Source organism: Crotalus tigris, unplaced genomic scaffold, assembly GCF_016545835.1.
Source record: "Crotalus tigris isolate CLP2741 ecotype Arizona unplaced genomic scaffold, ASM1654583v1 scf7180000017545.3456711, whole genome shotgun sequence".
Taxonomy (NCBI): Eukaryota; Metazoa; Chordata; class Lepidosauria; order Squamata; family Viperidae; genus Crotalus; species Crotalus tigris.
In genome coordinates this window covers 627,831-640,337 of record NW_024096464.1, presented here as the reverse complement: position 1 = coordinate 640,337, position 12,507 = coordinate 627,831, and the positions used below count along the sequence as shown (strand labels likewise).

The 12,507-nt window shown below is 35.2% G+C and overlaps 1 protein-coding gene across 4 annotated transcripts in view; it reads right to left on the bottom strand.

Moving 5' to 3' along the window:
- Positions 1-12,507, bottom strand: part of GANC (glucosidase alpha, neutral C) — a 38,706-nt gene that overhangs the window by 13,214 nt on the left and 12,985 nt on the right. For 2 of the 4 annotated variants that reach the window (XR_005554637.1, XM_039326051.1), the window contains exons 5-15: positions 12,113-12,240; positions 10,220-10,402; positions 9,932-9,980; positions 9,525-9,591; positions 6,107-6,305; positions 4,105-4,285; positions 3,704-3,854; positions 3,284-3,522; positions 1,824-1,950; positions 1,407-1,486; positions 737-880 (exon numbers count right to left, since the gene is read on the bottom strand). Coding sequence is in view for 3 of the 4 variants with exons in the window: in XM_039326051.1 (XP_039181985.1) it covers positions 737-880; positions 1,407-1,486; positions 1,824-1,950; positions 3,284-3,522; positions 3,704-3,854; positions 4,105-4,285; positions 6,107-6,305; positions 9,525-9,591; positions 9,932-9,980; positions 10,220-10,402; positions 12,113-12,240 (1,548 nt within the window). In the remaining variant the exon portion in view is untranslated. Of the gene's footprint in view, positions 1-736; positions 881-1,406; positions 1,487-1,823; positions 1,951-3,283; positions 3,523-3,703; positions 3,855-4,104; positions 4,286-6,106; positions 6,306-9,524; positions 9,592-9,931; positions 9,981-10,219; positions 10,403-12,112; positions 12,241-12,507 lie in introns of those variants that run through there. The other 2 variants (XM_039326126.1, XM_039326247.1) reach the window with 2 other exon arrangements.

Genomic DNA, 12,507 nt, shown 5'->3' with positions numbered 1-12,507 from the left:
TAATGTTGGAAGGGACCTTGGAAGTCATCTAGTCCAACTCCCTGCTCAGGCAGGTAACCCTATACCATTTCAGACAAATGGCTGTCCAGTCTCTTCTTAAAAACTTCCAGTGTTGGAGCATTCACAGCTTCTGGAGGCAGGTTGTTCCACTGATTATTTGTTCTAACTGCCAGGAAATTTCTCCTTAGTTCTAGGTTGCTTCTCTCTTTGGTTAATTTCCATCTGTTGCTTCTTGTCTTGCCTTCAGGTGCTTTGGAGAATAGCTTGACTCCCTCTTCTTTGTGGCAACCCCTGAGATATTGGAACACTGTTATCATGTCACCCCTCATCCTTCTCTTCATTAAACTAGACATACCCAATTCCAGCAACCGTTCCTTATGTGTTTTAGCCTCCAGTCCCCTAATCATCCTTGTTGCTCTTCTCTGTACCCTTTCTAGAGTAATGTACTTTATTTGTAATGTTTTGGAACAAAAGATGATATTGGACAATATACTTTACTAAAGTTTTTTTTAAGTAACATTAACAGCTACAAAGATTTTAAAATAATGTATTATTGTACAAAGATTTTAAAACAAACTATTATCATGATTATAATGGCACTGCTTTTTTATTAATAAATTTATAAACCACTTTGATTAAGACAAGTACAGACAAAATGCAAGAACAGCAACCACAGGTAATGCAATAATAAGAACTACCAGTGTTCTAATTGTTAATTCAGCTGTAATTGTCCTACCTGGTAGAAGCCATAGAGATTATGAACATCTCGATGTTCCCATTTGCCATAATGAATGGCATCTTTTGATATGCTTTGTTCTATTCCTCTGAAGACTGAAGGCTCATTCATATCATTCCAGATAAAAACAATTTCAGAAGAACCCTGTAGGCCAACATTTAAGTTTCTTTAATGTATTAGTTAAGTACAAGAACTGTATCTAGGTACTTATACTAATTTATTTTGTTCACACTACTTTGAAAGGTGTATTTTTTCCTTTTTCCTTGGCCTCCTGGCCTGAGATTCAACTGAGCAGAGAATGAGCGTCAGATATGAAGGTTTTCTTCCTGGGGGTTATTCAGAATGGGGCTATCTCACATGCCTTCTCAATTCAAACAGATGGTAAACCGAATAAAGTATTTAAGATGGTACATTCCTCTTATTTCCAGCATTATCTGTAATGCAATTTGCATGAGCTAAAAGGTCTCTACGCAGAGATGACTATGCAGTAGATGTCCTGCTTTAGTCTCTCATTTTATCCTCTGGATGGATTTTATTTATAATTACCAAAGTTATTTAGATTTTGTCTTTTTCCACATTTCCAAAATTAAGCACCCAAGGTTGTATAGAAATCACATTAATAGACAGTAATATTCTATGGATCCTGACCATATCATTACAGAACACAAACCTTGTATGTTTTGAAGTCAAACTGATCTGCGTACCATTGTCGGACTTCAGGATTGGTAAAATCCAGGTATGATGAGAGACCTGCAGACGTTAGGATTGTATTATGTTTGCAGGAAGAAAAAACAAAACTGGCTTTTTCTTTGTGTCATATCCCATTACAATAATATAAAATATTAATGTTCAAGCCAATGTACTGATACATGAGACAGACAGCTATTATTGTCATTTCTGGTACTGGCAAATGTTAAGATACGAATAAGAAGAGAAGCAGAAATAGAGAGAAACCTGTCAATTGTGAAGATAAGGAATTTATCAATTTATTTCAAATAGGTCAATTACAATTAACGAGAAAATCCACTTTGATCTACCTCCTATGTGCTTCTTCAAAGTTATTTATAAAACAAAGAGAGTTTATTACCTGGCCAGCAGATGCCCTCAAAATCTTCACCAGTACGATTTTTTACAAATAATCCTTTCGCTTTTGCTTGTGAGTATATAGTATAAAGAGGATCAATCTTAATATGAGGGTCCACAATGACAACCAGCTGCCAACATGAGAGATAACAACATAGCCTTATTGTTGACTGAACAGTATGTTGCGGGAATGTTTAGATTAGCCCAGGGGTAGGCAACCCAAAACACTCAAAGAGCCACTTGGACCGGTTTCCCACCAAAAACAAAACACTGGGAGCCGCAAAACCCTTTTAATATCTAAAATGAAGATAACACTGCATATATCCTTTTTTACCTTTATTATAGGTGTGTGTGTGTGTGTGTGTGTGTGTGTGTGTGTATACACATATACACATTAAAAATAAAAATTAAAATATGACTCTTGGGAATATCCATAGTATTAAAACAATGATCACCAAGAGAATGCTTTAAGAGAATAAAATTACATACACACAGAGGTAAAAAAAAGGATATATGCAGTGTTATCTTCATTTTAGATGTCAAAAGGGTCTCTCTCTCTCTGTCTCTCTCCCTCCCTCCCTCTCTATTTGCCCTTGGTCTGCCACTCCTCTTCCCCCACTCTCTCTCTCTCTCCCTCCCTCCCTCTCTCTCTCTCTCTTTCTCTCTCCCTCTTTCTCCCCCCCTATCTGCTGCTCACCTGGCAAGCTTCAAGCTGTTGTCCAGCAACCTCAGGGGTAAGCAACCTCGTCTCTTTTATGACTCATGGACTTCAACTCCCAGAATTCCTGAGTCAGCCTAGCTGGGCTAGCTAGCTCTCTCCTGCCCTTCCTGCTTCCTGCAGAGACGCAGCAAAGGGAGGAGCTCCACCCAGTAAGCTTTTCAGCTCCTCAGAGAACACTGTGAGTGCACTCTCTTTTACACACACACACACACACACACACACACAACCACAAACACACACACAGAGAGAGAGAGAGAGAGAGAGAGAGAGAGAGAGAGAGAGAGAGAGAGAGAGAGAGAGAGAGAGAGAAGTGCAATTGCCTCTCTCTGTCTCTCTCTGCAAAGGCAGAGGAGGCTGGGAGCCACAGGGGAAGGCTCAAAGAGCCACATGCGGCTCCGGAGCTGCAGGTTGCCGACCTGTGGATTAGCCTTCCATAAGCTGATATTCTCTTCTAGATGCTTTGGATTCGCAATTGCCAGAATTCCCAATTAAAGCAAATTAAAGCAGATGGAAAAACATATGCAAGAAGCCAAAAATCTTCCCAAATTAGCTGGGGAAAAACAGAGAATGCTTTAAACTATTAAAGGGAATTTGCTAGCCTGATTGTTTTCTTCCATAGATGTATTTCTTTCCAAACAACAACATTTGTTTTAAAATTTTCAAGGAAATGGATGTTCTCAGTAGGCACCGATGAAAGCCGCATAGCTACACCACTTTCCCTCTGTGTTTCATGCATTACGTACCTTGCGTTTTTTCTTCATAAGTATCTGCTTCTGCATCCTCTCAGGATTGGGAAATCTCTTCCTGTCCCAAGTGAAGTACCGCTTGCCATCAGTATGCTCAATGTCTAGCCATATGACATCATAGGGAATGTCAAAGGTATCAAAACCTGCATCCACCTTTTGTACATCTTCTTCATCTTCATAATTCCAGCGGCACTGATGGTATCCAAGAGAGAAGAGGGGAGGCAAAGCCTGAGTGCCTATGAGGAAAAGGAAGGGAAAAAATTGTGCTGCCATTCAAAATATAACTAAGAACATATTAAATGATAAATATTTCATTTTTATTCTTCCACTTAGTATAAACAATCAGCACAGTTGGTAGATTAATTACTGGAAGGCTACAAGGGAGGGACTAAAAGAAATTTCTTCATAAGCCAATACCTGTTAGCTGTCCATATTGCTTAAAAATATCAAAGGGGCTGGGTCCCTTTAGGATGAACATGTCAATGATTCCGCTTTCTGACATCCAGCGCACATCAGTTTGAGGCACTACTCTCTGTTTGGACACGTCTGGAGTTTGAGAAGGTAAAACCTTTAAAACAAACATATACAAATACTTAGAAATAGTGTTAAATGTAATTTATAAAAAATAATAGCGGTAGGTTAAAAAAAAATCTAAAAAAAAGTTTTCCAGCATTAGTGATAACTTTCAGTGACCAAGATGGCTAGAGGTGTTGTCCAACTCAACATGAGGTTTTCAGGTTGGTGGAAAATACCTTTATAATCTTATGAATTCTTATACAATGCATATATAGTTCCATGCAGAACACATTCCATCTCACCTTCATTGAAGCTTTTGTAGAAATCTCCACCAATGTTTCTGAGGAATTTAGCCAAAAGACTCCAACTGTCTGATCAAGCTTATGTGCTAGAAGTAAGGGCACTGAACCGTAAATGCCCATTTTGCTATGGATGGCATATCCGAAGACATCCAGATTATAAAGCCGGTAGACATCATCATCACTGGAACACAAAGACAAATGAATTACTTGTAGAGAAATTATTTTATGTCATCCAGTGTGAGAACAGGACATTGTAGTGCAGCAACTGCCTTGTGGTACTATGGAATAAGTTGTCCACAGTAATAGTTTATACCAGTTTTCTTTATCCTGATGTGATCCAGTTTTGTTGCAGTTCAATTACCATAATGATTAATGCATAATGTGACAGCCAGTTTGCTGAGTAAGATGATCATCTATCCATTTACTCAACCCTTTGGATTTATATATCTCTGTTGAAGCAACTGTGCTGGCTTTCAGTATTCATCTATTGAGACCATTTTATGCAACATACCTATATTTCCTCCTCCTTCTCCTTGCTTGCTCACAGCATATCACCTGATTGTGAAGCTACTTGCAGCAGTGGGTACTCTTGTCCTTTGGAGCAACTCATTCAGCTAATCATGGCTGTGTAGCTCATATTGGCTTCTCCACTTCACTTGGAGCTTTCATGATCTTGGTGGAGGGGTTTTGCAATCCTCGATGTCACTGCCATGTACAGATTGTTCATGACTCACTCTAATTACCAAAGGCATCTGTGAAAACTAGCATCTAGTAGTGCAATCAAAAGGACCCTCCCTTAAGATCGTGAATGAATCTGAAAGGATGACCTTTTTTTATCACCAGCGGAGTGAGATTTTCCAAAAAAGAACAATACCGCTTGCTGTGAGAAAGCCACCTGATGCCTTGTGTGGGTGTGATCTTTTGCAGTAGAAATGATGAACAATACTGATACACTGTGCAGACAACCCTAACAATAAATGTATTTTTATTTTTTTGTTAATTATAGCCCACCTGTCATTTTAAGCATGCTTAAAATATAAAAAAATCCCTACATTTAATGTGTATAATGAAATCTGTTCTTTATTTTTCAACTGCAGATAAGCAAATCTGTGGATAATGACAGTTTTTTCAGTGCCCTTGTAACTTTGAAAGGTCACCAAATGAATAGTTTAGTCAAGGACTACCTGCATACATTTTGCTGAGCACTGACTCCTGCAGTGAATGTAAAGGGAAGGGCAGAACAGACTGAGTATGTCCTCAATTCTGTTTTTCTTGCAAGGGGTATTTGAAAGAAAATATTTATCTAGAATGTAACTCATGGGAAAACATTGTAACGGCAAAGAAAGCAAAGATCACCTTCAGTAACTGACTACTCTGAGGTTTTGTGTTGAAGAAAACAGAAGTGAGCAAGAAGCAGGAAAAACAGAAGCTATGGGCATGGGGATCCTGGGTGATTAGGCTGAGTCTAAACAGCTTCAGTAAATAAGGAAGGCGCTTAAAACCCAGAGAAGCGGGAGCTGATTGGAAACATTCATTTATTTTTAGGTTTGAATTCCACCCTTTCATAAGAAGCTCAAGATTGTATATACAGCACTCCCTTCTCCTCTTTTGCCATCTCCCCCAAACAACAAACTTAAGAGAGAGAGAGAGCAGATGACCTCCAAAGTCACAGATAAGGAGAATACGTCTTGGTCTTTCCTGTCCTAATCCAACACCTTCACCATTGCTCCATACTGGCTTTCAGGAAAAGATCAATTGAAGGGATTAACAACGCTGTCCAGGGAAGCTGTGTGATATTCTAGATGTTAGGAGAGAGGCTGCTGAGCTACTTCCTCCTGATAGTGAATGTGGAACACAATGTTGTGTTCCATTTCATGTTATACTATTAATTTGGCATAGTTATGATAGTTACTAGCCAAAAGTCCCCAGATCTTGGACCAAAAGTCCTGAGCTACAATGACATTCAGAACATTTCACTATCTTTTGATGCTTATTTCATTACCTGGTATTTTTCAAGAGGAGGGTTTCTGCATGCTGAGGTATTCCATAGAGATGTTCAAATCCATGCAAAGAAACATCTAAACCTACACTACTAGGACCTGTATTAAGACAGAGTAGCACTGTTAGGTAGCAAAAACACAGGGCAGCATGAAAGAGTAACCCATTCAATACTAACCTCCACTGAGGCTCCTTGTGACTTTCTATAATATAGAGAAAAATTGTGTCAATGTCTCATTGTGAGGACCCAGAACGAGGACTAAGGAAGAAACCCATTTTAAGGATTCAAGCAACCTAGTCCAAATCTACAAAGACAGATTGTGCAGCCCCAGCCAAACATTAAATATAAACCATCTAAACTGCAGTATAAACAGGCAATAGAACTATTACAATAATTGACTTCCGGTTTTGCACCCATAGCACATGGCCACATGAGAGTGGACCTCTGCTCCCCATGGTTAGTTTCATCCTGCCGGCGGGACCCTAGATGGGTCCGAAGTTACCCTGAAGAGGTGACCACGAAGGAGGGGTGCCCTGTTGATCACGAAGCGATAGCAATCGCTTCATTTGATCTGGGGGAAGCCCTCCGAACCTGACAGGAGAAAGGCTAGTATGAGATCAGCGTCTAGCCCAAGCTACTTGTAGCCGAAGTCCCAGAGCATGAACTTGAACATCGGTGAACAGTGTGCTTGGAACTGGTGAGAGTACTGATCTTTTTTCTTCTATCTACTAACTGAATCCTTGAAATGATCCCCAAAGCAAGAAAACCTCCAGAAGTGAAGGGAGGGGACTATATCCCCATTCCCTGACAGACAGAAGCGGCGAATTAATATTAAAGGAGGAAAGAGATATATTAAATTTGATTTAAAATACTACAGTCTGGACAAATCTAGGAACTAAAAAATTGTCAAGATTATACCTTAAAGAATTTCTGATGGAATTATAAAAATATATAACAAAAATAACTTTTTGATTGAAAAAAAAACTGAAAAAAGAAATAACTGCTGACATCTAGTGGAGAATCAGAGAATAGAACACTCACAATAAGGACTCAGAAATTGGCAGAATGCCTAGAAACAAAGAAAAAGCTGTTCCTTTGAATTGCAAATAACCTTGAAGACAGCTGGGAACAAAGGAAGAGCCAGCTATAAGATTAAAAAATGTCTGAAAGAAAAACAACACCTGGACTGTTGCTTAAATATAAGAACTGTTTATGGAAAAGAAAAACCTTGGCTTTTTGGCTAATCTTTTAGAGGAGAATCTATAGGAAGGATTTAAAGTGGCTTAACACACTGAAGTGTAATTTTGACTGACTGATAAATTGACTTTTGAATTAAAATATTGATGAAAGATTATTGGAAGGGGGGGAGACATCATAGATATCACATACGTATCAAAAAATGACAGGACACCACATTCAATATTTTTTCCTGAAGGACTTAGCTTGAAAAAATCAAGGGCCTCCAGAAGCAATACTTCAAGGCAAGATAAATATTTTCCAGGAGGAAATATATGTAATGTTAGGACAAATACAAATGACAATAGACTGAAATCACGAGGAAATTTGAAACAACTTTGATGATTTATATAAGCATATTTCTAATCTAAATCTACAATTAAAAAATACCCAGGAAATAACAACAAATGAACAAATAAATCAGACAGCAGACTACAAATTAGAACAGTATGATCAAATTGATGAAATAACAAAGGAAAAGAATTACAATTTGACACAAACAGGAAAAAACTACAAGGTTCTGATACAACAAGAAAATTGGAATGCACTATAGAATTATCAGGAGAACCATCTAAGTTTGGGAGACAGAAAATATTCATCTTACTTATTTCATCTTTTGCATTCCCAACAACATTTATAAAAATACAGGAACTGCCGGGTAAGTGGATTACATCAACTTGGAAAATTACTTGGCAAAAGAAGATTAGAGACAGATAGAAGAGATTTGACTCGGCCTACCAGATGGATTATTACGTGAATAAACATTTGTTTGAATATGGCTCAAAGAATAGAGAATTTTGCACACAAAGTGGCCTTATAACAAGAAGGATAAGAGATTTAAGTAATATAGTATGTTCTATAATATATGAAATGTTAAAATACCAGGTTGAAGTAACTTTTATTAATATAAGTGAAATATAAACTGATTAAAAAGGATGTTACATCTAGATACTATAAGATAGATAACAAGTATAATATTTTTATAGTGCATGATATAAAATATTGGGATGATGTACCTAAATGGAAAATTTTGGACAGTTATATGACTAATATGAAGAAATTGTGACTGATAAGAATTGGATTGAATATAAGGGAATTTAACATAAACAAAAATTATAAAAATAGGATGCGTGCTGAGCTAATGAGATAATGGTTATGAGATTAATATAAGCTGAAAAAATATTATATATAAAGATTATTATTATTTGTATAAATATAAAAATGCCTATATCTAATCATTTATATATTAAAAATATTAAGAATTATATTGTGGCTAAGATTGAAGAAGAAGAATACATATGGGAGAAGGGAAGATCAAGATCATTAATTAATATATTTATTATGGAATTATCAAATTTAATCATTACTGATTGTTAATTACTATTGTCATTTTTTCCCCTGTTAAAATATAAACCAAGACAACATGCTGTACACCAAGCACTGGAGATTGTTATAATTAAAAACCAATAAAATATTTATTAAAAAAAAAAGAACTGTTGCAATAACTGATTCCTATGAGTGAGCCAAGCCATGTGCATCTGGGAAAAAGCCCACCAAGAACAGCATTACTGGTGTGAATATGTGTTTGTGCATGTGTGTGTGTGCATGTGAGTATGAAGAAATGGCTGTACCATCTGGTGTGGGGATTTGCTAGTTTTGGAGCCTGAAAAATGACTGTACTGTCAATGAGATGGATTACACTCTCCTGTGAGTTAAGTTTCTTTATGTTTCATAATTTGTTTTTGCTTTAATAGTCATTTGCTATGGTTTTGGCTATTTCTGTATTGATTTTTTTTTGCTTTTAACTCTGGAAATTACCCAGAATTATGTACACTGTATGATATGTGTAGCTATATAATTGAGCAAATAAATAAATAAAGTTTAAGAGAAAAAAGCCCACAAAGCAATTAAATATACATTACTATAATTGAGAGAAAGGACATTTTCAATTATTAGATAATAACTAAACATTGGCAACATGGTATGCTATCCTCAATATGCCAAGTTAACAAGCAATGATTCCCAATATTTTTATAATCAATTTTACAAAAATGGAAATGACCCAAACTTGTGAGAGAGCCAAACCTTGCATAATATCCAAGTTTTCACATAAAAATTGATGAGATTTCAATCAAATTGATTAAATTCAGAGCTGAAAAAGAACACTGGTCTCTGAGCCACCTACCATTAGCTTTGATGTCTAAAAAGTTGCCATTTTTTTCTTCCCAGAGACCTAAATCTTCTTCAGTTTCCTTAGATAAAAGGAAAAGAGATGTACATCTATCATGGACTAGCCAACAAAACTTAGCATTTTCTAACAACACAATCGGTTTCCAATCTAGCTCAGAATTACAACTAGCAATATTCTACAATGAAATTACTGTACAATTCAGACATGCCCTAGTTAATAATTGTCAGTAACTGGCTTATTTCTGTTGTACCCAATGGTGCACTGATCCCTTCCAGATTCATAACATTATTGTTTAAAGCATTTTTACAATCAAAACTTATTATTTCTACCACAGGACTGTTTTGTCCCTTGGACAAACTGACCAGACAAAAATCCATACATCTACAGTAGATTAAATTTACCTTAAGAGAGTCTGCCAATCCACTTTTCTTTTCTTGTGAAGTAGATTTCCTTTAAAAATCAAATGTATTCAGTGTATAATTACAAGCAGATACTCACAAAATAATTTATTTTAGAATAAGAATGTTAATTATCTCAACCTACAATAACTGATCTGTATTTAGAGATCAGCAGATAACGATATTGCTTTCTGTATGTTTAATGATATATTTCTGTCTTTTTTCTGTTTGTTTCTTTTCCTTTTTTATTTTTCTCCTTTCCCCCTTTTGTATATCAAAGCAATATCATACCTGCTTTGAGGTGGTGACTGTAGGTGTTCCAAATACAACAGGCCATTGGAATTCATGCTCAGTAAAATTTCATCCTTAGAAATAAGCTGTATTTGAAAAGGTTTTGCCATTATATGAATCTGTTGGTCTTGCTCAGCACCTACCAGCACAAGTTTGTCTGCATCTTTCTCTGATATCTTCAGCCTTGGAAATGGAAAAAGACAGGCATAGAGAAAATCTTTGATAACATTTTTTGTCCAAATTACAAATAATAGCAAATCTGAAAACTGATCACTTCCACTAGTGTCAGTCAGTTATACATATCAAACTGATCCTTTTTGTTAACATACATTTCTGCAACAAATTTCTGTATCTTTGGATATATGTTCCAGATATTTTTGCCATTTTTTTAAAAAAAGAGGAAAAAAGCATATTGCAGCTGGGAAATTGCTAAAAATAAGTGATCAATTTTAGCAAAAGAAACATTAAGCATGGAGTGTACACAGAAAATTATGACAGAAAAACTGCTCATGAACTGTTTATCAGCTGAATGGGAAGACTGACCAAGATTATTCAGCATGGCCAGGGTTAAATGCTGTGTTTAATAACTGAGGAGTTTCCTATATGGTTAATAATGTGAATATTTTCAGTTAGTTTTCTAGCTGCTCCTCTTTTTCTTTCTGTATTTTTTTCTTTATATGTTAAAGCAAATAAAAATTAAAAAAGGTTATAGTTCAAGGAAAGGACAAAAGTTCCTCACTACTAGTGGATGAGAACATTTTTGCAATATTCCTTAAAATGATAACATGTAATCAAATAATACATTTTATAAATAAATAATCAAATAAAGTATGCCAGATTCTGCTTGGCTGTGAGTCCTTCCAATATCCTTCAGATATCCTGAACTATAGCACCCATTATGTAAAGTATAAGGTTTTGTACTTATATTAAGTATTAAGTATAAAACTATTAAAGTATAAAGTAAATTAAGTTTTTGCTTAATTTTATTTATTATATTAAATTAATCAACAGAAGACAAAATAGATATATAACATAATTCATACTGCTATGTTATCTGAAAATTAATAACCTTGCTAATGTTTAAAAAGAAAAGGAAAAAGAAAAGAGAAAAACAATATATATTGTAAATAGAATTGCAAAATTAAGTTGCTTTGCTCCCCCTTTTCTAAAAAATAAAAATAATTCAGATGTTTACTAACAATATTTACTTTATATCTCACCTCTACAAAAAAGGTATCAATTTCTCCTTTCACTAATTCACTATCAGCTTCATGCCTGAAACATTCACAATTTTGATTTTTTGAAAGACTCAGATAATAGGATTACACTCAAAAAGAATGTATCTTATATATAGTGTCTGACGCAAAGTTTTGTTAACAGCTACATTTATTTCAGCCCCAAATGTAGCAATAGAAAAGTTAATATTCTAACTCCAGAGCAAGATAACTATAACTAATCTTTATTATACATTCTCTGAGATGTCCAAATATCTACAAAATAATTTTTATTAATCTCATTTTAAGATCAGAGAAGCTAATTTCATTTTATTTAAAGTAATTGAAATGACAGTGGGGCTAAATAGGAAAGAAAATACTAAAATGTTAATGTGAAAAGACTCTCAAAATAATACATGTGAAGAACACAGATGTATCCTATAAAAAGCCTAGCTATGTGTACTGTTCAATAATAAACAATATTTATTTGAATGATGAAGATCCAGTATGAGGTCCATATTCACTACTCCATATGTAATAAAATATCTGACACACTATTCCCAATGGTTTTTTTCTAAACTGGAGAGCTAAATCTCACTTAATGTAAATGCCCCAGTGGCAAAAAGAGGATTTGTTCCCAATCTATACCTGATCTAAGATATCACTTCCTATAACTTACCTCAAGCTAGCTGGTTCCTTTATGAGAACATCAGGGACTTCGTATCTTGGCTTGAGTGGATTTACCTCATTTATTTTAAGTCTGAAAATATTGCCCTCTATTTCATACATTTCTACTGAAAGAGTTACCTAGTAATTGAATAAACACAGGAAAACTATTAGAGAATAGTAATATGTTATACTAGACAAAACATCAATTTCTCACAAAATACCAATTTCTCTTCTTACTCTTTTACTATTTATTCAAAATAATAAAAAGACAGTTTCAACATACTGTAGCTTCTCCATGGAAAAGAGTCTTATTTTTGAGTGTTTGCTACCAAACAGATTAGAAACAAATCAGTAAAAATGAAATAGAGTAGCTAATGGCATTCTGAACTGCTTTCAGCAAGAAAG